This window comes from Danio rerio, chromosome 18 (genome assembly GCF_052040795.2).
Source record: "Danio rerio strain M-AB ecotype USA chromosome 18, GRCz13ab, whole genome shotgun sequence".
NCBI lineage: Eukaryota > Metazoa > Chordata > Actinopteri > Cypriniformes > Danionidae > Danio > Danio rerio.
In genome coordinates, this window is record NC_141038.1 from 43,892,018 (window position 1) to 43,918,495 (window position 26,478).

Here is a 26,478-nt window from a genome sequence, read left to right on the forward strand (position 1 = left end):
TCATTCATTTTCTTTTCAGCTTAGTCCCTTTATTATGGGGTCGCCACAGCGGAATGAACTGCCAACTTATCCAGCATATGTTTTACACAGCAGATGCCCTTCCAGCAGCAACCCATCACCGAGAAACATCCATACACACTTATTCACACACATACACTACAGACAATTTAGCTTACCCTATTCACCTAGTGCATGTCTTTGGACTGTGGGGGGAAAACGGAACAACTGAAACCCAAGCCAACGAAAGGAGAACATGCAAACTCCACACAGAAATGCCGACTGAAGGCTTAAACCAGCGACCTTCATGCTGTGAGGCAATCGTGCTACCCACTGTGCCACCATGACACCTCATGTTAATACCTTAAGGCAGGGGTGTCTAAAGTAGGTCCTGGAGGGCCGGTGTCCTACTGAGTCTAGCTTCAACTTGCTTTAACACACCTGCCAGGAAGTTAGTATATCTAGTAAACTCTTTAGAACACTGGCCCTCCAGGACTGAGTGTGGACACCCCTGCCTTAAGGGTACATATTAGTACCAAAAAATTACACAAATGTAACTTTTAAAAATTTTTAGGTGGGAAATATATGGTTTTGAGGTACCTATATGGACCCTTTAAGTACGAATGTGTAACTTTTGGAAAGGTCCCATCCCAGTGACAGCTCTCATAGCTTTATTTTTGAGAGCGTGTAACTGGATTACAATTTTAAAACTTACAACAAACAATAAATTTGTTTGGAGTATAATTTTGATTGTATAAATTTAGCATCACAAGTGATATTCATTATGTGCTGAATATGAATAAATAGAACAGAATTGATGTTTGTTTTTTTTGTTGTTGTTGTTCACAGTGCCTCAAAATTATTTTGAAAAGGAATCCCTAAGTTTACAAATTTACAAATATAATAAATTTATAATATCTGAAATCAATACAGAAATTATGAACAAAAATGTTTCAGATAAGATTTTGTGTTTTATTGTGTTATCACATTTTATACTCAAATTCTTGTATTCATACATTTATTTTCCCATTTATTATTAATTTATTCACTGTAAAAAAATGCTGGGTTCCACACAATTCCTCCATGTTGTCCTAACGCAAATCGATTAAGTTAACTTAAGTGGATTGAACATAAAAGAATGGGCAATATGCACACAGACTTTTAATTTTCAGCCAGGCAAGAGCTTCAGGTGTCTATCCATTACAAAATTGTCACGTTTAAGATCTGATTCCTTTAAAAATCAGCGATCTTCACTGCTGTTAGATATACGCATTAAATTCCATTTCCCCCCGCCATGTTTTTAAAATATCAGTTTATTTTACCCCAGTATTTTCAATAGAAAATGGCATTTCTGTGTGGAGTTTGCATTCATTCCGCTGTGGCGGACTCTGATTAATAAAGGGACTTAGCTGAAAAGAAAAGTATTGAATAAACTATTATTATTATTATTATTGTTATTGTTATTAGATTATTTGAATCTATGATTTTATTATTTTTTTATATTATTTAAATTTTTATTATATATATTTTTTTATTATTATTTATGAAAACTGCCTTTTGTAAACAATAAAGGCAGGCAACCCATTTTTGAACTTATTGAAAATTTTGGATATATTCATTATTTTTCTTTCGGCTTAGTCCCTTATTTATCAAGGATCGCCACAGCGGAATGAACCGGCAACTATTAAAGCATATGATTTAGCCTTCCAGCTGCATGGGAAACACCCATTTACACTCACATTAACACATGCATTTACCTACTACGACCAATTCTGTTTACCCAAATCACTTACAGCGCATGTGTTTGGACTGTAGGGGAAACCGGAACACCCGGAGGAAACCCACACCAACACCGGGAGAACATGCAAACTCCAAATAGAAATGCCAACTGACAAAGCCGGGACTTGAACCAGTGACCTTCTTGCTGTGAGGGAACAGTGCTAACTATTTTGTATACAAGTCATTTATTTTAGTTGTTTAATTTTGTCCCTTAAACATGGGCTGCATTCATACTTACCATCTGTATCATAAACAGTGACTTTTCACAACAAAAAAAGACTTGCTGCTTGTATAAACTACTTATTTAAAATGAGTTGAAACAACACAATTCTTAAGTTTTTATGTGGGACAACTTAACTGTTTCATGGTCAATCCACTTAAATTTGTAAAAACCATGGAGTCAACTTTGATTTGTGTTGGAACAACAGGAAGGCATTATTGGAAACCCAGCATTTTTTATGCATACATTGTAAAAAGCAATTAGTTGACTTTACTGTATTCCATGTAAATTCATTGTCTTAAAATAAGTTAATAAACTATGTGCATATTTATATAAAAAAAAAGTTAAGTCAGCTTAACAGCTCAAAGGTTTACTCACTTTTTAAAGTGAAATCATCTTGTCCTTTTTAAGCAACAGGTTTACTCACCTTTTTAAGTAATTACTTGCTTTTTACAGTGTACCGATGTCTTGGACAAATCATATCTAATGTACTTTTTTTAAGTACTTCTTAGATTATGAAGAAGATAATATTCAAAAGAACTAGGTCTACCTACTAAAAAAGTGTGTGGTTTTGAACACAGCCATATCCCAAATGTAAAAATACTCATTTAAAATAAACTGTGTTTCTGAACCACGCTAAAGTGCTTGAATAAATCTGAAGAATTTCTTGCTGAAGGAATCCCTAAGTTTACAATTTCACAATATTAATAAACTTATAATATTTTACACCATGGTTTCTGCAGGTTTCATCAAGTTAAATTCAAGACTTTCCAAGATATTTTTAAGACCATTATGAACGAAAGTTTAGATTCATAATGGGCTAAAGGCTAAGGATTTTTTAAATGACCCAGATGGAAAAGATTTTTATTTGCTCTTTAAAAAAAAAAAAAAAAAAAAAAATATATATATATATATATATATATATATATATATATATATATATATATATATATATATATATATATATATATATATATATATATATATATATATACACACACACACACACACACACACAATTATAAAGTTTAAGTCAGAAATAATAGCCCCCTTTTGATTTTGATTTTCCATTTTAAATATTTCCCAAATTATTTTTAACAGAGCAATGAAATTTTCACAGTATGTCTGATAATATTTTTCTTCTGGAGAATGTCTTATTTGTTTTATTTCAGCTAGAATAAAAACAGTTATTAATTTTTTAAAAAACATTTTTGGGACAAAATTATTAGCCCCTTTAAGCTAATTTTTTTCAATAATTTACAGAGCAAACCATCTTTATACAATAATTTGCCTAAGTACCCTGACCTGCCTGGTTAACCTAATTAACCTAGTTAAGCCTTTACATTTCACTTTAAGCTGTATAGAATTGTCTTGAAAAATATCAAGTAAAATATTATTTACTGTTATCATGACAAAGATAAAATAAATTAGTTATTAGGAATAGGTTTTTAAAACTATTATGCTTAGAAATGTGCTGAAACAATCGTCCCTCCATTAAACAGAAATATGGAGGAAACATAAACAGGGGCGCTGATAATTTAGGGGGGCCAAATAATTCTGACTTCAACTGTATATTAATAATAAAAAATAAATTATTTTTGATCGTTTTTAGCAAAATATTTTAACTATTGTGCAAAAACAAGCAAGCAACTACTTGTATCTATACACTTTTTTCCAGCATAATTTTTCTTATAATAAAATATTAATACAATTATAATATGTTAAACCAATATACTAATTCTAAACAAAAACTATAAAAAAAAATTTGTTTATGTTATTACATTTTACACTCATATATTTGTACTCATTTATATGTTTACATATTTATTATTACTTTTTACACTGTAAAAATGCACTGTAATGTTTTTTTAAAGTACTACTTCAATTGTGAATTAGATATTATTTAAAAGAAGTGTCATATCCCAAATAAAAAAAAAATACTATAGAAATTTAATGTAAATTTAAACCATGCTAAAGTGCTTGAATAAAACTGTTTTGGTAATTCTACAATTGCTACTTATTGTTTATTACAAAGTGTTTGTACAGTAATATACAACACCAAACTCTGTCAATATGTCACTTTAAACTATTAAAAATGTTAATAAAAGTCAATTTTCCCAACTTTTCAAGGTTAAAACTTGTTGGAAGCATGATCAAGTTCCCATAATGCAATTCAAAAGTGAGTCAAAATCAAAACATGGCTCACAAAATATGGTAAACTGCTATCTTATGGTTCACAAACACTACTATGAATGACAAATTGCGCATATGTGATTCACTTTATCATTTATATCTGTTCTGACAGACTTGTTTCAAATGATGCCAACAATCTTTGCATAGAAGCCACATCACAATAGCAAGTATGCCTGTTTTTGTTGAATGATTACAGTAGTACTGTATGTAACGTGATACACGACCTTGGCCCTTTTTACAGCCGTGTTTATTTGCATACAACAGGACCGCTGGAAATGGAAAACATGCGTGACAAAGAAAACACTGAAAGATCTTTCTAAAGAAACCGATATCATCTGAAGAATTGTAACATTTGCGTATTGTTATTGCGCGCGCTGTGGCCTGTTGTTGAGGTCATTCTAATCCTCCATTCTGAAGTCAAATGTGTTTATCAGGGCTGGCTTCTAAAAGCAGAGTGAGATAGCAGTTGTTGACAACTCCGCTTGGGTCCATTCATAACAGGAAACAACAGCTCATTATCCCTCCACTGCTGCGCTCCCAGCCACGGCTAAATAAACATTTATATAGTCAAAGAAATTGTTTCCTGGATTTCATAACAAGATTGTTTTTTATTATGCCCAGTGTGCGCGGATGACAATACATGTGCTGCAAACATGTTTTCTTAACTCTCTATAGTGCCCACATGAAAAAAATAATAGTGTTTTTGAACCATACTATAAAGTGTATTATGCTGTATAATATTTACACCTCTGTTAATGAATGCTCCGGCATACTCTAGTATAAGCTATACTTTATAACTATTACTTTTACTTTAGTTTTTACTATAGTAAACTGTGGTGTATTTGTGGCATAATATACCCTATGGTCATAGAAAACTAAAGGGATGAACCAATAGGGAAATTTTGACCGATACAATGACCAGTATTGTTGATTTGGATACCAATACAATACACAGTTGAAACCAGAAGTTTACATACACTGTATAAAAAGGCACATAACCATTTTTTAAAAAGTCAGATGTTAAATGGGGCTAAACTTTTTCTCTTTTAGGTAAGTTAGGGTTATCAAATTTGTTTCTGTGATGCTTAATAGCAAAATAATGAGAGCAATATTTTTTGAGAAATTATTATAACTTTTGTTGAAGGTCAAGTTTACATACAAGGAGATTATTCTGCCTCTGAAAAGCCCAGATGATGGTGTCAAGGTTTTGGAAGTTTCTGATTGGCTAATTGAAAACATTTGAGTTAACTTGAGGCACAACTGTAGAATAGTATTTAAGGAAAACCTCAAACACACTGCTTCCTTGTGTGACAACATGAGAAAATCAACCAGCCAGAATCAACAAAAAAAGTCAGATTAAATTAGCTAAATTACACTGGGAAAAGAATAAGTTTTGGAGACATGTCCTGTTGTCTGATGAAACTAAGATTAAACTGTTTGGCCATAATGACCAGTGTTACATTTGGAGGACAAAGGGGAAAGCTTACAAGCCTAGAAACACCATCCTAACTGTGAAGTATGCGGGCGGCAGCATCATGTTGTCGGGCTGTTGCATGTTGCTGTAGGAGGGACTGGTCCACTTCACAGCATAGATGGCATCATGAAGAAAGAACATTATGTATACTGAAGCAACATCTCAAGACCAGCCAGGAAATTAAAACTTGGCCACAAATGGGTCTTCCAAACAGGCCATGACCCTAAGCATACTGCCAAATTAGTTCAAATGTGCTTTAAGGACAACAGAGTGAATGTTTTGGAGTGGCCATCACATAGTCCTGATCTCAATCCTATAGAAAATGTGTGGGCAGAGTTGAAAAAGCTTGTGCGAGCAAGACAGCCTACAAATCTGAGTCGGTTACACCAAATTATGTCAGGAGGAATGGGCCAAAATTCTTTTAAACTATTGTGAGAAGCTTGTGGAAGGATACCCAAAACATTTGACCAAAGTTATACAGTTTTTTCTGTATAAAAGCAAAGCTAAAAAATACCAAGGAAATGTATGTAAACTTTTGACTGTCTAGAATATACAATATACATATACAATATTTTGTGCATCCCTATAAAAAATGACTGTATTAAGTCAATTTGTTTATATTACTTTTGCTATTTTTGTGTTTCCATAAGAATTATAGAATTAACGCAACAGATTCATTCAAACACTTTACCATAAATTTGTTTAAATACACTATAGTATTTGCTTTAAATTACAAAAGCATTACTTTCTTTCATATAATTAAAATCTAATGCCTTACCAAAATCGGGTAATCGGGTTAAAAATATCAGCCTACATTTGTTATGGATAACAATAAAGCAAGCATTTATCGGCCGATATTATTATTTCCGCCAATATTTCGTGCATTTCTCTAAAAAACGACAGTATTTGTTAATATTTCTTTAGTTGTTTTTGTGTTTTCATAGCAACTATAGAATTAACACAACAAATTAATTCAAGCATTTTACTATAATATGATTCAAATATACTGTAGTATTTGCTGTAAATTACTGAAGTATTAAAAAAGACACCTTTTTATTCCCCATGTCATACTTCTGCAAATATACATGGATTTCAAGTTTCACTTTGATAATTATTATCCTATATGTGTCTATTCTACGTAAAACGATATTACTGTTTCAATTTTTGTGTCTGAAACACTGTAAACAACTTAAAAAAAGAGAAAACAGACAGTCTGCTAATGAGTGAGCCAAACAGATTTGTGGTAAGGCTATAAAATATTACTGATAACATTTTTTTTTAAATTATCGGCCGATATTGATATGGCCTCTGATACTTTGTGCATCCCTATAAACAAAACTACAGTATTGAGTCAATTTGTTTATATTACTTTTGCTGTTTTTGTGTTTCCATAAGAATTATAGAATTAACACAACAGATTCATGCAAACACTTTACCATAAAATCGTTTAAATACACTATAGTATTTGCTGTAAATTACAAAAGCATTACTTTCTTTCATATAATTAAAATCTAATGCCTTACCAAAATCGGGTAATCGGGTTAAAAATATCAGCCTACATTTGTTACGGATAACAATAAAGCAAGCATTTATCGGCCGATATTATTATTTCCGCCAATATTTCGTGCATTTCTCTAAAAAACGACAGTATTTGTTAATATTTCTTTAGTTGTTTTTGTGCTTTCATAGCAACTATAGAATTAACACAACAAATTAATTCAAGCATTTTACTATAATATGGTTCAAATATACTGTAGTATTTGCTGTAAATTACTGAAGTATTTAAAAAGGCACTTTTTTATTCCCCATGTCATACCTCTGCAAATATACATGGATTTCAAGTTTCACTTTGATAATTATTATCCTATATGTGTCTATTCTACGTAAAACGATATTACTGTTTCAGTTTTTGTGTCTGAAACACTGTAAACAACTTAAAAAAGAGAAAACAGACAGTCTGCTAATGAGTGAGCCAAACAGATTTGTGGTAAGGCTATAAAATATTACTGATAACATTTTTTTTAATTATCGGCCGATATTGATATGGCCTCTGATACTTTGTGCATCCCTATAAACAAAACTACAGCATTGAGTCAATTTGTTCATATTACTTTAGTATACTATACAATTATTAACTATATAATTAAATGCAACAGACTAAATCAAGCACTTTAGTATAAGATTCAAATGCACTATGTGTAAATTACAAACATATTACAAAAGATTTTACTTCCTGTTTTATACTGTATGGTGGCAAATATGTTGATTTCTCTTGGATATTTATCATCCAATATGCGTCTATGCTAGGTAAAACAGCTTTAGTGTTTCAGTTTGTGTGTCTGAAACACTTCCAACAACTAAAAGAAAGAGAAACCAGCTAATGAGTAAGCCAAACGTGTTAATGGCAAGGCTACAAAACAGATTGAATTGTTTGTGAAATCATTGTTTTCCTTGTGAAATGTGGTTCAAAACACGAGGCAGACACGAGTGCGGTAGAAGAAGCAGCTGTATTTGACTATAAAGGCATCTAATCCAGTGTCTCTACGCAATTTTCTTGATATATTTCAGTGTAAAAAGCCTATACTCTATAGAAAAGAAACAAAAAAAGATAACAGAAAACCAAAAAAATAATCTCTGAAAAGATTACACAATAAATCACAATAAGTCCCCATTCACCAATCATTTCAATTAAAATAGAAACATTAGTTCTGTTTGTTTTTTCTATCATTTTCCCTCAAAACAAATATATATACCTTATATATTTATATTTATATGTATTTTCCAAGGCAGTTTGGCGTGGCCTGCAGATCACGGCCATAGTAAATCATATCTCAACACAAAGTTTAAAAACAAAAACATCTCAAATGAGGGCTGAAGCTTTGAGAACGGTTGTTTCAGGTGACCAAAATACAAGATGGCACTGTTAAACAGAGGCCAAGGCAGCCATTCGTTCATACGCACACACACTCACACACACGAAACAAAAACCTAGAGCCTCAAATGAACGTTAACACACACAAAAAAAGATGATCGTTTCTCCTGAATTGACTAAATTGAGCTAAATCAGGTTGTGATGTGAAAATCTCCCAGCTGAAAGCACAAGAATGAACCTGATACCGTATATAGGTCCATCATGAGGATTGTGTGTGTTTGCATGTGTGTATTGCAGGTCTTTTCCACCTTGTTTTAGCCTCTTCAGTGCTGCATCATTGCAATGTGGGTCTGTATATGGCCATTACAGTCACTGGGATATAAGAGATATGCATTATTCCCTGAATACAATAACTTTAGGCAAGTACTGAGTTTTTACGGTGAGCATTTATGCACAGGAATCAAGTGTGAGGGTGATGATGTGTACAGTAAGCAAAAATATTAAGTGTAAAAAAAACTAAATATGTCAAAGTAAACAAGGAGAGAGAAATAGAAACGGATGAATGTGAAGGAAAAATAAAAATGGCAGGTAAGGGTACAACAAAGCTCATCTTAGCTGAATGGTAATGATTAAGGGTTAAGTCCCTGGGTGATTGTGTGTGTGTGTGTGTGTGTGTGTGTGTGTGTGTGCATGTGTGTGAATGTATCCCTGGGTTCTCAGGACCGAACGATTCCTTCCCATCAGTTTCTGTGGGACTATGTAGAGCCTCGTTTCTGTAACTCCTGAATAAAGGCTGTAAAAGAACACAGAAATTAATTAACATAAATTTATTCGATTTTTTATTCATTAAGAGAGAAAGGGCAGGTTGATGGTCTCACCTCCGATGATTTCATTCTTAACCTTCTGCAGCTCTTTTCTCACCTCCTCTAACAGTTCCTGAAGAATCAGATGGATATATATGAAGCAAATCACATTTGAATGATATCTTTAATAAGTAAAATTTGAGTACAATTAACATTGGCTTGTCACAAACAAAAATTAGTCCACTTTTTGGTAGTCAATTTCTTTTTTAATACCAGAGCAAAAACAAAGATGCAAACAGATTTATTTTCATTTATTTGTTCATTTAATTTATTTGCTAATAAGATTTATTTCTATATCTAAAATTGCCTGTGTTCTGACTTATTATATTTAATAAAATAATTACTTATCTATATATATCTACAGTTGATGTCAGAATTATTAAATCTCCTAAATTATTAGCCCCCCTGTTTATTTTTTTCCCCAATTTCTGTTTAACCGTGAATATTCCTCAGACTATAATCGTGCAACCAAAATCTATAATCGTTGCACCCCCGGTTGTTTGGGGATGAAACACCTTTTTTCTCATTCAGATTATTTTCTTTTTAATTTAAACTAGATAAACATGTTTAAAACTACATCTAATGTAATGGAAATGTATTTTCAGCTGTTTTTAACTTCACCTTTTCGATGTAAAAATTAGACTTTGATCTAACCATCTGTGACGGCAATGCAGGAAATTTCCATTTAAAAATGCTTTAGAACAAGAACAACCGCAAATGCTACTATGCCAATGAGCACCTCACGTACAGATGGTGTGCTTTATTCAGTGTTAAATGCTACCAATATGAGTTTGAACATCTTTTTACATTATATTTTTTGCCATACTGAAAGCAGTAGCAGATAGTTTACCTCATATCTTGAAAATAAAATAACTAGCAAGCTAACAACATCAGTCACCTTATATTAATCATGTTAAAGATGTTTAATATGTAATTATTAAATTAAAAACCATACCAATTTGTTGGGAGTAAAGTAGCTGGTATTTAAATGAATGGCTAGAATTTAAATGTTTCTGCCGTGTTGCGTTTGGTTCTGATGCCAAAATTGCTTGTCATTGAAATGTTGTTGTATCGCATGTAGTAAAGACATGTTCTTTGCCATTTTGAGGCTGAAAAAGCTGTTTTTGGGTCTGAAAACCTGTTTAAAAATGTTATTTATTCAACAAAGCTACATTTTCAGTAGCAATTACCAGTCTACAGTGTCACATGATCTTATAAGCTGATTTGTTACTCAGTCAGTTTCTTCATGATTTTATTTTTTACAATCAGTTGTGCACTGGTACTTTTGCCATATTGCCATTCCTGTATGTTAGGCTATTAATGCACTGAATTCAATTCTGACCTGTTTAATTCGTTCCATCTCTGACTCTCCTTCTCCACTTTCAGCCTCTGCTGACTGGCTAACAGGTTTCATCCTGAAAACACAGTTAGACAAGGAATCAATACACTGAAATAGGTAAAAAAAATTTAAAAAAAAGGAGGGAAAAGAAGAACAAAAAAGTAGAAAGCCTATACAAGTTGAACAAAATCCAGATATAATAGTCTAAAGAAGTCAAAAATGACTTTTAGACTAAGAAAAACAACTCCATCAAAGACTCAGTCACTTCCATGGCTTCAACTGAAATAATATGGTAACACTTTATTTTGATGGTCCATAGACTGTCTGCTTAATATCTACTGATACTGCTCTTTCAATAGACAGTAAAAAAGATTATAAGAAACTTTGCACGTACATTTCAAATTACACTAACCCTAACCCCAACCTAACAGTCTAATTATAATCTAATGAGAATTAGTTGGCATGTAGATGCAATGTAACTTAAACTGAACAAACAGACCATCAAAATAAAGTGCGACCAATAATACTATTGCCAAAATGCTGCTCTTCACAAATAAGTGTGCAGTTTGCTTAATGTATGAAGTTACTTTAAAACTGAAAGTTAAAAGTGGACAATCACTCCTCCAATCCAGTGTAAGATTAGCTAAAAATATATGCAAAAATAGACACAAAATCTACTGTAACAGGGTATCCACAGGGTCTTAAAGTCTTAAATCTCAAGAGATCAATTTTAGGGTTTAAAAAGACTTAAATCTACACTGTAAAACTCAACATTTAACTTTATCAAATGAAATGAGTGTAGTTACCTCAAAATTGACTGAAAGTGAATTCTACTCATTTGAAAAGAGTTTTGAACTCAGTTGTGAAGGTAATTACTTAATTATATAGCTCATTACTTCAACTTAAATGGAGTAAATTCACAGTACTCATATAGATTAACTCAAATGGTTTGTAGCAATCGGTTTCCTCCAGCAGTTAGAGTTGCCCTAACTTATTGGGTTTTACAGTACTCAGTTGGTTTGAGTTCTCTTCATTTATTGGGTTTTACTGTGCTCAAATTGCTCCGTTTACTCAAATGAATTAGGTTTACAGTACTCATAAGGATTAGTTTTTAAACTTAAATTTTTTATTTACTCAAATGGTTTGAGTTACCCTAACTTTTTGGGTTTTACAGCGTACTGAAATCTTGTTTTTTAGGTCTTAAATTTTTTTTTTAACAGGTATTAATTTTCCTTTGTTCATGTATGGCTTCCCAATCTGGCCATTAACACCCATACAATCACCGACAATCCCAATCTCAATAAAACTTTGCATTTAAAAAACTGCATTTAAATACTTTCATTACAGTAACATTTGTTTAAGAGATCTCCATTTATTTACTGCTGAGGATACTGACCTGAACTACATTTTTTTACTTTAAAATTATTATTATTTTATTATTAAATTTATTAAATTATAATAATTTTAATAGGACAAGTGAAAATCTTTTCCAACTGGGATATTTGAAAAAAATCCTTAGCCTTGTATTAGTCAAAAACTTTTCTTCATAAAGGTCTTAAAAAGGTCTTTAAAAATCTTATATTTAAGTTGGTGAAACCTGCAGAAACCCTGTGTAAATATATTAGTCAATATTCAATCAAAAAAAAAAAAATAATAATTTTTTTCCAAGTAAAGATTGGGCGTTGTTCAATAGTTTTAGGACAACTTTAATAAAAGGTTTTGATCCACTGACTAGTGTAGTCTATAAAAAAATTATAATAATATTATTATTAATAATAATACATTTTACGTATGATGAGCTTTTCTCACAACCCAATGCACTAACTTTAATTTTTACCTTAAAGAAACACTCCAAGCTCATTTTTTATCAAACTTTTAAGGGACTTTGCTGTCGTACCATGGCTACGGCAAGCGAATTGATATTATGTAGTGCCTAAAAATAATGCCCAGCTAAATAAGAGTTGCATAATATCACTCAGCCTGCTGCAGCAATGATACAGGAGGAAAGTTCCTTGATTATTACAACTGAATGACAGTATACAGTTAAAGTCAGAATTATTAGCCCCCCTGTTTATTTTTCCCCAATTTCTGTTTAACTGAGAGAAGTTTTTTCAACACATTTCTAAACATGATAGTTTTAATAACTCATTTTTAATAACTGATTTATTTTATCTTTGCCATGATGACAGTAAATACTTAGATGTTTTTAAGACACTTCTATACAGCTTAAAGTGACATTTAAAGGCTTAACTAGGTTAATTAGATTAACAGGGCGGGTTAGGGTAATTAGGCAAGTCATTGTATAGCGATGGTTTGTTCTGTAGACTATCAAAAAAACATATAGCCTAAAGGGGCTAATAATTTTGACCTTTAAAATGGTTTAAAATAACGTAAAGCTGCTTTTATTCTAGCCAAAATAAAACAAATAAAACTTTCTCCAGAAGAAAAAAATATTATCAGACATACTGTGAAAATTTCCTTGCTCTGTTAAACATAATTTGGCAAATATTTAAAAACAAAAAAAAAATAAAATTAATCAAAGGGGGCTAATAATTTTGACTTGAACTGTACTTCCTAGCCATAACTGACCTCTGACCATCTGCCTTAGCACATGACGTAACTACAGAAGTGTGAAGCTTTAAATAGGAAAACGATCAAAACTCTTTTTTTTAGTTTAGGTGAGATGCTAATGGTCTAATCCAATTCAATGATTTATGCTAAGCTAAGCTAAAAGTGCTCTCTCTCTCGTCCCGAAGATCGGCTTAATGGATTCATAAATGCTAAAACTCAACTGTTGAACTCTAAAGGACTTGAAGGACTTGTAAAATAAGCCTAATTCCAATACTGCATACTATTTTAGAGGTGTAAATTTGCACACACAAAAAAAGTGATGCTGTGGTTTCAGAAATAAGCCATGGATGTGGAGAGAGCTTTAATATGGGTTTGCACACAGATCTGGAAAGAGAAGCATGAAAGTCAGTATCACAGAGCCCCCTGTGGACAATAGGAGAAAAGCAGCAGAATCAAAGAAACAAACGCAAGCCTGAAGGCGACCGTCACCTCAAACAATCAACATAACACTGTTGAAAAAGTGTCTGTTCCTCAGACACTACATGAAGCCAGAGCTTTCCAAACCCGCAAGTTAAAACAAGACACACCAGCATAGATGAAGCAAAAGGAGATCAGAAATGCAGATCCATCATGGTGTCATGATGGGTCAAGTTCAGTCCAGTCTCTCTAAACCAACACTGTGTTGAGTCTATGTGTATATGCTACATGTATAACCTTCAACAAACTGCTGACAATCTGTTTTAGAATTTCAGGTTAGCTAAAGCGGACTCGTTTTGGGAACATTCTCTATGAGAAAAGTACTTTATAGAGTTTTACACTGTTTGATTATTGATATTTTTATAATTTATAGTTCATTTTATAAGTCCCGCTTTATATTCAGTGTCCTTAACTACTATGTTATTACATCAAAATATAAATATAACGCATTAATGTCTTCATAATGCTTTGCACAACAGTTTGGGTGCTCTTGAGGTGGGATAGGGGTAGATTTAGTGGTATGGGTAACTTTAAAGGTGGGATAAGGTGTAGAGCAGGGGTCTCAAACTCGCGGCCCGCGGGCCATTTGCGGCCCTCAGTGCAATATTTTGTGGCCCGCGCCGACCGCTGTACTCTGACAGAATCAGCGGAGCGGGGAGAGAGATCACTCCCCGCTCCGCTGATTCTATCCGTACACAGCGCGCTAGTCACTCAATGCGCGTTGTCGCGCGCATTCTAATCAGCTGTGTTATCGCGCGCGTACTGAAGGGTGCGACCGAGGGTGTGTCGCGTCGTGGGGGCACGTTTGATCATTTTGGAAGGGCACTTTCTATGCAAGACTAAAAAGGGCATGTGCTCTGCACAGGTTGAGCCCTATGTGTGCATGTGCCTGCCCTGCATCTTATATATATTGATATTATAGGTAAATACAGACTGGTACAGACTGATGTGACTGGAGTGGGGTGGGGGTGTTTTATTTATACATATATACACCTTTTTTTTAGGTGAGGGAATGGAAGTTTTGAGCGAGTTCCCCCACTTTTTTCCCTAGGACTTTAATAAGTCAAAGTACAGGTCTAGACTTAATGATGATCATCTTCAAGCCATACTGAGGGTCTCAACTGCTTCCGCTCTAAAGCCAAATGTGGTTCAGATTTGTGAGTAGAAGCGCTGTCAAGTCTCTGGCAGCAAGAAGTAGGCAAAAGATGCCATGCTCAGAAGAACTGTTCATAATCTTCACTCAATGTTCTATTAATGTTCAGGACACTTCATGTTCAGAAGAAATAATTAAAACTGTTAATAATGACATTTGAGGACTTTTTTTTGTGAAATCCCTTATGTGGCCCAGCCTCACCCAGACTTTGCCTCCTGCGGCCCCCAGGTAAATTGAGTTTGAGACCCCTGGTGTAGAGCATGGTCAACACAGCAATACAGAAATGAATATAGATGTAATTAATTGCATGCAGGTGTTTAATCAAGCACATGTACAATGTAAAAACATGCATTAACACAATAAATACATTGTAATGAATTATTAATTTCAGTGTAAGTAAATATTAGTTAAGGCCACTTAATATAAAGCGGGACCGAGTTATATGATGTTTTTCCATTTTTATTTGTGCTAAAACTTTATTTGTAACTGCTACGTAACTTTATTTATAATACTGTTACAAAATCTCTTCAAAATTGTTAACAGAACGAACATTTCTCACAGAAATAAAACTGACACCATCTTATTAAACGTGCTTTATAGATTAAGCATTTTTCTGTAGAGGGTACTTCATAGAGTACTTCATCTTGTTCCCTGCAGGCGGTCATTCTTACATTTGTTAGAAAGCCAAGTGTCTTTTTTCTATTTGTTCATTTGTACAATTGATAATTACTGTAACTGTAAAATGAGCTGAGGTATATGCTATGTTGGGATATTCCCATAAATACAACATATATAATACAATCATACAACCTCTATAATACACTGAAAAAATTATTCACTGGATTTATTTTTTTTTTTTTAAGGTAAGAGGTTGCAAACAATTTATATTGGCTGAATTTAAACAATTTAAGTTGAATATTGCTAATGGCCCGTTTCCACTGAGTGCTACGGTACGGTTCGGTACACATTTATGGCCTATTCCACTGTCAAATGTTGTACTGAACTGTACCATACCACTTTTTTGGCACCCTTTCGAAAGGGTTCCAGACACAAGAAAGGATACCAAAAGGCAGGGCTAGACGTGCAGCTGAACACTATTGGTGTACAGAGATACGTCATTCGCTTGCGCAACAAGACAGAATGAAAACAAAAGAGCCGCCTTGCTTAAAATACACAGCCGAGAGATCTTTTACAGCGTCAATATATATACATATAATAACGAGACATGGTCGACCCAGGCTCAAACAAACCTTAGTTTTTTTACGAGCCAGTCTGAAGCATGAGCAGATTTGCTTTCTTGCTTGCGCTCACCACGCGTCTCTATCTGAAATAACAAACTTCTTTAGCTGATGATAATAACGTGCGCTTGATTATTGACGTGCTTTTGAAACCCGATCCTATCAGAAATAGACGAACGCGAGAGTGAAGCGCGAAAAAACAAAGGAGAAGCCGGAAAAACGGAGCACTTAATTTTTTCAGCAAACGTATACAAAGTGCCATGCTTAACTATCATTATCGCCTTTTGGACTAATATGAATCCAGAATGATGGAATTACTCCCTAACAGAGGCTTCATGTGCTGCTGAAGATGACAGAAACAGATGAGAGGTTTTCACTGACTGTAGGTTATATTTTGTGTTGTTTTTGAGCCAAAATAAGGACTAAATGTCTGTTGTGTGTAGTTCTTCTGTAGTTGGTAACATATCGGCGACTGTAAGGGTCTGTATTTGTTCATACATGTTGCATTTATTTTATTTTATTTATATAATTGCAGAAGTTACAGTAGACTATTTCACACTGTCATTGATCTGTAGTTATAATCAAATCCTGTTCATAGAAAAGTTAGTAATAAACATTTATACAGAAGTATTTATGTGTATAAAGCATCTCATTGTGAGAAGTGCTTCTCAAATGATACAGGTATATGAACAACCGGTACAGCTTTACTGTAGACATTTTCTTGAGCGAAAATGACATCCACTGAAACTTTCTGTCATACACCACGCCCACCAAAAGGGTACCCTTGGTAGTGGAAACGCAAGTGAGATAAAGATGACCCGTACTGACCCGAACCGTACCGTACCAGTCAGTGGAAACGAGCCATCAAATAAATTTGTTTGTTTAAATTCAGCCCATATAAATTGTTTGCAACCACTCCAATCCAGTGAATCCTTTTTTTTCAGTGTACCTTTATTAAGCTAGGACTCATTAACATGACAAAACGTGTCAGTAATGACATCAGATAAAAATTTGGAGTGGTAAGAAATCACTACATTTTAAAAAAACGTTTAAACTCGCCTCTAAAATCCACTGTGTGTTTATTGCGGTTCGTCTTCTAAGCCACAAGTTACTTATTTTATTTGATAAAATGCCCACAGTGGCTTTTCCTAGCTCAGCAAATTACATTTTTCTTTGTCATATTTGGTGGCAGTTTATCAGGAAGTAAATGACTCTTTGGATGAAAATTGCGCTTTATTCGCAAATGTTAAGCATAAAAAAAAATCTAATTAGCATATCTGGTTGGAAACATCTATTCATGTTTACATTTATTCAGACCAAAAATATCTATTCTTATTAAAGATTTTTTGATACATAAGCTGAATAACATAGTGGCTGTAAATCATGGTAAAAATCTATGCTAGCTTTTGTTAAAATAACAGAACACATGTAGAGAAAAAAGCTACATTCAAAGATATAAAGGACTTCAATAGATTTAAACCACTTTAAAACTTGACCTATATGTGCAAATTACAGTAAACCACAGACATGTTAGGGATATTTACAGTGGGGGAAATAAGTATTGAACGCATCATGTTTTTTTCTTAGAATAATATTTCTAAAGGAGCTGTTGACATGGAATTGAACCAGATTTTGATAAAACCCAAACAATACAAACATAAAAAAGAAAAAAAAAGAATTTTTTTTACATTAGTTGTGTGTAACAACAATGAAATGACAAAAGGAGAAAGTACTGAACTACTGAAATGTATTTAATACTTTATATGAAGTCTTTTTAGATGATTAAGCTTAAAGATGCCTCTCATGTGGAGAATGAAGTCATGAATTGCTCAGGTGTAATTTTTTTTTCTTCAACAAAGAGTAATAATCTTGATGGTTCTGTGGGTCTCGTCTATCAAATCTGATCTTGATTTTGTATTCTTTATTGGATTCAGATCAGGTGATTGGTTGGGCCATTCTACAGCTTGATTTTTTTCCTCTGAAAGCATTTGAGAGTTTCCTTGGCTGTGTTTTAAATCATTGTCCTGCTGAAATGTTCACCCTGGATCCTCTTCATCCTCCTGATATTGTAGATGTTGGACTGAAACAGCACTGTTAACTTACAATGAGGAAGAGCAGAGGGTTGCTGAAGAACTGCAGTGAGATTTTTAGCTGCTGTCTGGGCTTTCACTGCCTTTCTACACCTTCCTTTCTTCATGTGTTCAATATTTTTTCCCTGCGTCATTTCCTTTTATTACACATAACTATATTTGTAAACCAATTAGTTTTGCTTTCCTTGCACATGTGAATTTCTTTTGGTGGTTACCAACATCTGTGGAAAAATTCAAAACAGCACCTTTAGAAATATGTTTTCTGAGAAAATGGTGACTCGTTGAATACTTATTTCCCCCACTGCATGCAAGTATTTGAAAGCAGGAGAACCCGGGGAGTCGCTTACAATGTTAGACCATAACCACAAGAGCACATACTGTAGTAAAAGTACCTGGCAAGTGGACTAGATGAAGAGGGTGACTCCAGACTTCTGGGTGCTGAGTTAGTCCTGTTTGAGACATGTACTGTATATATACACTTCACTTTATACTACAGGGCCCTATAGAGAGTCACACTCAACTGCTGGAGTCTTCAGGACATTCAGTGCTGGTGCTTGCTTTAAACAAGATCAATATGTAACTAACACACATCTAAAGTTTGTGAATGAGTGTTTACCTGGGCATGGTGGCGGATTTTTCCCATGGTCTTCTAAAGTCTGTTAATAAAAATGATAGAGGTAAATATTAAGAATATTCTTGAGTGTCTAATTGATCACAAATGTCAAATCAAAAATGCGTTTGTTCTTACCGCCTGGACCTTGAGTGTCGGAATCATCCTGAAGATCAGCAGGCCAAGAAAATAAAAAAGAAGGAAAAAGAAAAGAAAAGAGTGTTCAATATTAGTGCTGCAACTCATTTTAGTACTTCCATTTACAGCAAACGTGACTTTATTCAATCTCATATCTATGGAGAAGTACTACAAAGCTTCTAAGGCTTTTGCATGCAATTAATAGGGAATTACCATTATTATTACTATTATTATTATTATTATTATTATTGTTGTTAACATTTTCCGGAATCATTAAAGCACAAACCTGCAGCCGATTTCATTGGTCAGTTCAATATATTGGTCAGCTCAATTTCGTAAAACATATTGCATAAAACATATTTAAAAAACTCTTAATACTCTTGCATGTGCATAGGCCTGTCACAATAATTAACATATCAACTTATCGTACAATACTTAAAATCATTGTAATTCCGCTCGGCCTAGCTCCGAAATAGAGCATATTTGTAATGCAAAGAGAGGGAAAGGGTCGGCAAAGGACCAAGAGCACTGTGAGCAGCATGGTGCTATATGTTGGTGCACTTAACCACTAGGCTATTGGCGCCAGCAACCAAGTACTCTTTTAAAGAAATGTGCCCAACACTGCAGATGACTTGCGTTGTGATGAGATTTTTTAGTATCACCAGGCCCTAATTTACACTTTATTTACATGTAAATTTGGTACATGTATTTTTATTCCTTTAAAATACAATTAAAAATATCAAGTAAGAATGTTTACTTTGTTTTCTAATAATACAACAAATATGACAAATAAACAATGTAAAAACTTCATAAAGCCAAAAGCGAGAGTTGAGCAAAGTAAGTGTAATGTCCATGACAAAATCGCCCACCTCTCTGCTTCATTCAATTTGTGTCAGCATCCAAATTTGCTCGCTCATTTTCGTTCCCTCATTCCTAATATAATACACTTAACTGCTAAGCTGTGTATTGGTGATTAGTCGGATATTTTATAATGCGCAGTGCAGGCCTCCAGGACAGGTTTGAAAACTCCTGGTGTAGGCAGTCAGTGATTGACACGACCAATAAAATCTTCAGAATCAGCTGCTTCGTTGGACACATTTGGCCATAATGAGCATTAGGAAACTGATGGTGTTCTTACATTAGCGGGCTCCTCTGCTTTTGGAGGTGGCTTTTCTCCTTTGTCTGCTGCTTTTCTCCTGGGAAGACAGACACAAAGACAATAATTAGTCAAAATTATTTAAAAATTAAAATTCTCTCTTTTTTGCGTACATTAGAGAAGTTTGAGAAATATTAAGTGATATTTACAACTTGGTATTGGTAGATTAAATTCCACTTTGAGCGTCAGTTTTACAGTAATACTTTTGCACATTTACAGTAATACACTTGGATGTGTTTGCTAAAAGGGTTTGTTTACTTAGAAAATGAACATTCTGTCATTAATTGCTCACTTTTAAGTCATTTTTAACCCTTCTGTCCCTTAATTGAAAGTCTATTAAACCCCAAAAATAATCTTTTAAAAAGAACAACACACAGGTATGAGATGAGATAAAGGAAAACTCTAACATTTCTGCTTTGTGTGTGAGATTTGTTTTGAGATTTGCTCTCATGCGAGTACTGTTGGCTTCCTCAAAAACCAGTTCTTGTGTGTCGAGCAAGCATATGAACTTCCGTTAACTATTTATATAGTGTGCTCTATGTGTGTGATTAATGTCCTATGTGAATTAATAAGCCTAAATAACATATTTTTATTACATAAAAAGAGTGCTTTTCTTTCAAACCACTCAGTTCATGTTAACTACATATACTGTGCCTTGATTCACTTTTCGAAATGTCAAATTTGATGTAATGGACTTTCTATGGAGGAACAGAAATTTTAATAGAAAAAAATTGATGTATGAAGATGGTTTTTGCATAGGTTTGGAACAACATAAAGAACAATAAATGACAAAACAGTTCACTTTAGGTTGAACTATCCTTTTGAAGAAGGCACGCAGGATACCCTAGACCACAAATCCAGTCATAATTGTCAATTTTGTTTAAAATACATCACATAAGAAGCAAATAAATAAGCTTTACATCTATGTAAAATAGACAAAATCTAAAGATCTGGAAAAAAACACTTTTAAACAAATCTAAATGCACAATAATAACCATAAATGAAGTTTTGATATGTTTACAGTAGGAACTTTCCAAAATGTCTTCATAGAATATGATTTTTGCTTAAGATTGTAATGATTTTTGACTCATAAAATGTATTTTTGGACATAAAATATACCCCTGCAACATGAGATATACTTTGTGGTTCAGGGTCACAACCAGTGGTGTGAAAAAGGGTTTGCTGATTTCTTATTTCCTATTCACAGTTTAATGTTTCCGATCATCTAATTTAAATATTCATTAAAGATAACGCAAGTAAACACCATACAGTTTTGAAAGGAAGTTTTTTTTATGGTTAAAAGAAAACAAAACACAAAACTACATTGCCCTGTGAGAAAAAAATGTTTTCCCCTAATACCTAATAGCTGGTTGGGGCACCCTTAGCAGCAACAACTGAAATTATTCTGTTACAGCGCTGTGGAAGAATTTTGCCCCACTCATCTTTCCAGAATTGTTGTAAATAAGCCACACTGGAGGGTTTTCGAGCCTTTTTAAGATCATGCCACAGCATCTCAATTGGATTCAGGTCAGGACTTTGACTAGGCCAATCCGAAGGCCTCATTTTATTTTTCTTCAGACATTCAGAAGTGGTGTGCTTTGGATTATTGTCCCGCTGCGGAACCCAAGTTTGCTTCAGGCAAAACACTTTTTCCACACAGGGATATAGTTTTGTATTTCGTTTACCCTTAATAATAATAATAATAATAATAAAAAAAGTTCATTTCAAAACTTTATGATGTGTTATATTTGACTAATATTTAAATTAGTTTGATGATCTGGAACATTAAAGTGTGACAAACATGCAAAAAAAAAGAAATCAGTTAAGGACAAGCACTTTTTCATACTACTGTATGTCAAATTATCATAATAAATCTAAACAATAAACTTAGCTGGAGAGAGATATTCACAGCTTTAAATATGTACACGATGCAGGCAGTTCTGCACCTCTGGCAATATCAGGAACTATGTCAGTAACGTGTTAGCAGAAGTTATAGGCATGCTTAATCACACACTTCACAAAACATCTCATAACGAGGAATTCACTACAAATTAATTTGTCATTCTCTCCCAGGGCAGCACAGTGGCGCAGTGGGTAGCACAATCGCCTCACAGCAAGAAGGTCGCTGGTTCAAGCCCCAGGTGGGTTTCCTCCGGGTGCTCTGGTTTCCCCCACAAGTCCAAAAACATGCGCTATAGGTGCATTGTGTGTAAATAGTAGTGTATGTGTGTAAATGAGTGTGTGTGGATGTTTCCCAGTGATGGGTTGCAGCTGGAAGGGCATCCAATGTGTAAAACATATGTTGGATAAGTTGGCGGTTCATTCCGCTGTGGCGACCCCTGATTAATAAAAGGATTAAGCTGAAAAGAAAACGAATGAATGTACTCTCCCATTCACTGCGCTCTAAGTTTACCCAACTATGATGACTTCTGCTGCCAGGAAACCCAGAAAAGGGTCCATTAACTAGGGATGACATAAATTGTATTAATTCTGCTCACCGTCGAGCTAGAATTGCGCTCATCTCTCCCATCAGACCTCCTCCTCCTCCTCCACCACCTCCTCCTCCTCCTCCACTGGGCATTGACACACTGTTGCGGCCGCTGTCTGCTTTAGGTGCCGCCACACTGGCAGCAGCACTGGCAACACCACCGCCACCTCCAGCGTCATCCTGCAGGGGGAAGCACTGAGTCAATTACAGCAGCCAGGCATGAATGTGTGTTGGCATCAGGCTACAGGTGAGCTACTCAATTCATTTGTATTACACTAAATAAATTAAGATAATCACAATGTTATTCACCTTTTCCCTATGCTCTATGATGCCTTGTGTGAATTATGGAAGCAACCGGTAAACTGTAATCTAAAACTGGCTACAATGAGGTTTCTTTATTCTCCTCGCAGCTCTTGTCTCGAAAACTATGCTATACCAGCAGATATGCTTGTGATACTAATGTCATGTTAAAATACAAAGTGCAATGGTATTTTAATAAATCAAAAAAGCAGAAAGCTATAAATTACAGATACTTCTCATTCAGTTATGTACAATGGTAGCCGAAATTATTAGAATACCTACCATATTTAAGAGTTTTCAGATGAATTGGTCATTACAAAACCCCTTAAAACTAATTAAATATCTATAACGTCATCATTATATTCATTAATCTAATGTAATGTGTATTTATATAGCTTATTTATATAGTACATTTATTGTGTATACACCCAAAGCGCTTTACAATCATTCATTCACCTCTCCACACCACCACCAGTGTGCAGCATCCACTTGGATGATGCGACGGCAGCCACAGGACAACGGTGCCAGTGTGAACACCACACACACCAGTTAATGGAGAAGTGGTTAGACAGTGATAGAGCCAATTCAGTGGAATACAATTCAGTAAATAATAAAATAGAACCATCATAAAGATTTAGGTAATTTTCCTCACAAATATACACCTATTTCACTGACAACATCACGCAATCATGTTCATTCATAGAATTAAAAGGAAAGCCTTTATCTTAAGCTCCAGAAGGCATAGATTAACATTAGAGTCCATGAGCTGAAAATATACTCAGACACTCTGCCAAAAAAAAACATGCCGTCAAAAGGTGGACACACCAAATATTAGTGGTATTTGCTGTGCACAGTGCAAACATCTGCATGTTTCATGAATAATATGAAATGAAATCATGTTTTAGAGGGAAAACATCAATATTTTAGGATCTGTAAGTTGTTTTAATAATTTTGTCCAGCACTGTATATAGATTATTTTTTAACCTTGTTATTTCATGTGATTTGTTTCAGTTCCTTTAGATGAAACATCACTAAATAACATGTGAATCTATATAAGAAATTCAATAAAATAAGAAATTTTGAAATGCACAAATGATCTACTAAAATAAAAGTATTTTTAAAGTCATCATGTCAGAAAGTGACGCATCTAGACATCAGACGCGTCCCAAATCCCTACTTGTGCACTATTCTGTAGTGTAAAAAGAAAGAAGTGCATTCACACTGAAAATTCTAAAATGATTAAGTGCACTTTAAATACCTGGATAATGCATTTATTCAACTGATAAAAAGAAGTGTGGAATGATGAACACTTCAGATTAAATCTGATCTTTATTTTGTATTCTTTATTGGATTCAAGTCAGGTGATTGGCTGGGCCATTCTACAGCTTGATTTTCTTTCTCTGAAAGCATTTGTGAGTTTTCTTGGTCGTGTTTTGAATCATTGTCTTGCTGAAATGTCCACCCTGGTTTCATCTTAATCATCCTGCTAATGTAGATGTTGGACTGAAGCAGCAAATATTACTTTACAATGAGGAAGGGCAGAGGGTTGCTGAAGAACTACTGAGAGATGCCAGCTGCTGTCTGGGTCTTCAATGCCTTTCTACACCTCCCTTTCTTCATGTGTTCAATACTTTTTCTTCTGCGTCATTTCATTTTGTTACACATAACGTCATTTGTAAACTAATTAGTTTTGTTTTCTTTGCATATGTGTATTTCTTTGGTTGTTAGCAACATCTAGGGAAAGTTTCAAATGTGCACTTTTAGAAATATGTTTTCTGAGAAAATTGTGACATGTTCAATACTTATTTCCCCCACAGTAAGTGATTGTGTTGCTTCCCGATGGTGAATGAGGTTATACCCACCGCAGTTGCTACAGTTAAAACCAAAAGTTTACATACACTATATAAAAACGCACATAAGAATTAAAAAATAAAATGTCAGATGTTAAATGTGACTAAACTTTTTCTCTTTTAGTTAAGTTAAAATCACTAAAATTGTTTCTACTTGCTTAATGGCAGAACAATCAGAGAAATTTTTTGCGAATTTTTTTTGAGAACTTCTTGAAAGTCAAAGTTTTACATAAGATTATTATGCCCCTGAACAAGCCCAGATGGTGATGTTAAGGTTTTGAAAGTTTCTGATTGGCTAATTGACAACATTTCAGTTAATTGGAGGCACAACTGTAGATAAGTATTTAGGAAAACCTCAAACACACTGCTTCCTTGCGTCACAACAGGGGAAAATCAAAAAAATCAGCCAAGACATCAGGATGAGAATTGGACCTCCACAAATCTGGTTGTTCTTTGGGTACAATTTATAGATGCCTGAAGGTACCACATTCAAACTATTTTACTCAAGTATATGGGAATGTCCAGCCATCATACCGCTCAGGAAGGAGAAGGATTCTGTGTCCCAGAGATGAACGTGCTATGGTGCAAACTGTGTGTATTAACCCCAGAACATACGCAAAAGATGTTGTGAAATGCTGGCTGAAGCTGGTAAGAGAGTTATATTATACACAGTGAAACGAGTCAATAACAATATGAGCTGAAAGGCCACTCAGCAAGGAACAAGCTATTACTCCAAAAGCATCATACAAAAGCCAGATTACAATTTGCAAAATCACACTGGGAAAAAGACTTTGATTTTTGGAGACACGTTCTGTGGTCTGATTGAATTAATATTGAACTGGTTGGCTATAATGACCAGAGTTACATTTGGAGGACAAAGAGTGAAGCTTACATCAGAACTGTGAAGTATGGGGGTGACAGCATCATGTTGTGGGGCTGTTTTTTCTGCAGGAGGGACTAGTGCACTTCACAAAATAGATGGCATCATTGTTACGTTTCACGTATGTTTTGTGGTATTTTGTTGTTTTTCTGTTTTGCGCTCTGATCTCTAACTCTCTCTTGTTGTGGTCCTATCCTGTTTCAGGTGTGCTACCATTGGTCGAGAGTGAGCTGTCAATTACCTTCGTCACTCAATCGGCGCGCCAATAAGGATTGGGTCCGCGCAGTATAAAAGCCCTGCGCTTGCGCTGTTCTGGAGGAGAGCTTGGCTTACTGCCAGTCTCCTCACTTGTGTCGACCGGACTGTTCACTTGTTTGTTTCGCTTAGTTTGATTTCGTTTGCTGTGTTCTAGTTTTCTCTTTAGTGAGAGATTGATTATTAGATAAACTTGTGCTGCTCAGTTTATTGTCTAGTGAGAATTTGAATGATCTTTATGAGAATTGGATTACCTGAGATCTTGTTTTGCTAATGGCTAACAGTGTTTACTTTGCGAGAATTCTAGTAATGCGAGCAGCTTAGTATAATTCTGTATTAGTTAGTTTATGGAGGCGTTGCCACATGTGAAATTATGTTTTGAAGTTATGAAGTTTAGTTAAACTACGTGCTGAAGATTACAGTTTTGTTTCTGCATTTTTCTTTGATCAGTCAGTTTAGTGGGTTGGGGTTTAGTTAGATCATTCTGTTATATTTATTTCTTTGTTTTGGCAACACTCCTGTTTTCTTTATTTAA

The 26,478-nt window shown here is 34.3% G+C and overlaps 2 protein-coding genes across 5 annotated transcripts in view; one reads left to right on the top strand and one right to left on the bottom strand.

The window, feature by feature from the left end:
• si:ch211-132b12.6 overlaps positions 1 to 26,478 on the top strand; it is a 206,727-nt gene that overhangs the window by 110,096 nt on the left and 70,153 nt on the right. Inside the window, exon 15 of the mRNA XM_087292232.1 lies at positions 3,008 to 3,119. The gene's annotated coding sequence lies outside the window, so the exon portion shown is untranslated. The remainder of the gene's footprint in view (positions 1 to 3,007; positions 3,120 to 26,478) is intronic.
• vaspb (vasodilator stimulated phosphoprotein b) overlaps positions 8,152 to 26,478 on the bottom strand; it is a 98,668-nt gene continuing 80,341 nt past the window's right edge. For 2 of the 4 annotated variants that reach the window (XM_087293385.1, XM_087293384.1), the window contains 8 exons: positions 22,669 to 22,838; positions 20,153 to 20,210; positions 19,015 to 19,042; positions 18,883 to 18,922; positions 18,659 to 18,715; positions 10,741 to 10,813; positions 9,414 to 9,471; positions 8,152 to 9,328 (listed from right to left, as the gene is read on the bottom strand). In XM_087293385.1, the coding sequence (XP_087149511.1) occupies positions 9,291 to 9,328; positions 9,414 to 9,471; positions 10,741 to 10,813; positions 18,659 to 18,715; positions 18,883 to 18,922; positions 19,015 to 19,042; positions 20,153 to 20,210; positions 22,669 to 22,838 (522 nt within the window). In that variant the 3' untranslated portion in view covers positions 8,152 to 9,290. The remainder of the gene's footprint in view (positions 9,329 to 9,413; positions 9,472 to 10,740; positions 10,814 to 18,658; positions 18,716 to 18,882; positions 18,923 to 19,014; positions 19,043 to 20,152; positions 20,211 to 22,668; positions 22,839 to 26,478) is intronic. The other 2 variants (XM_087293387.1, XM_087293386.1) reach the window with 1 other exon arrangement.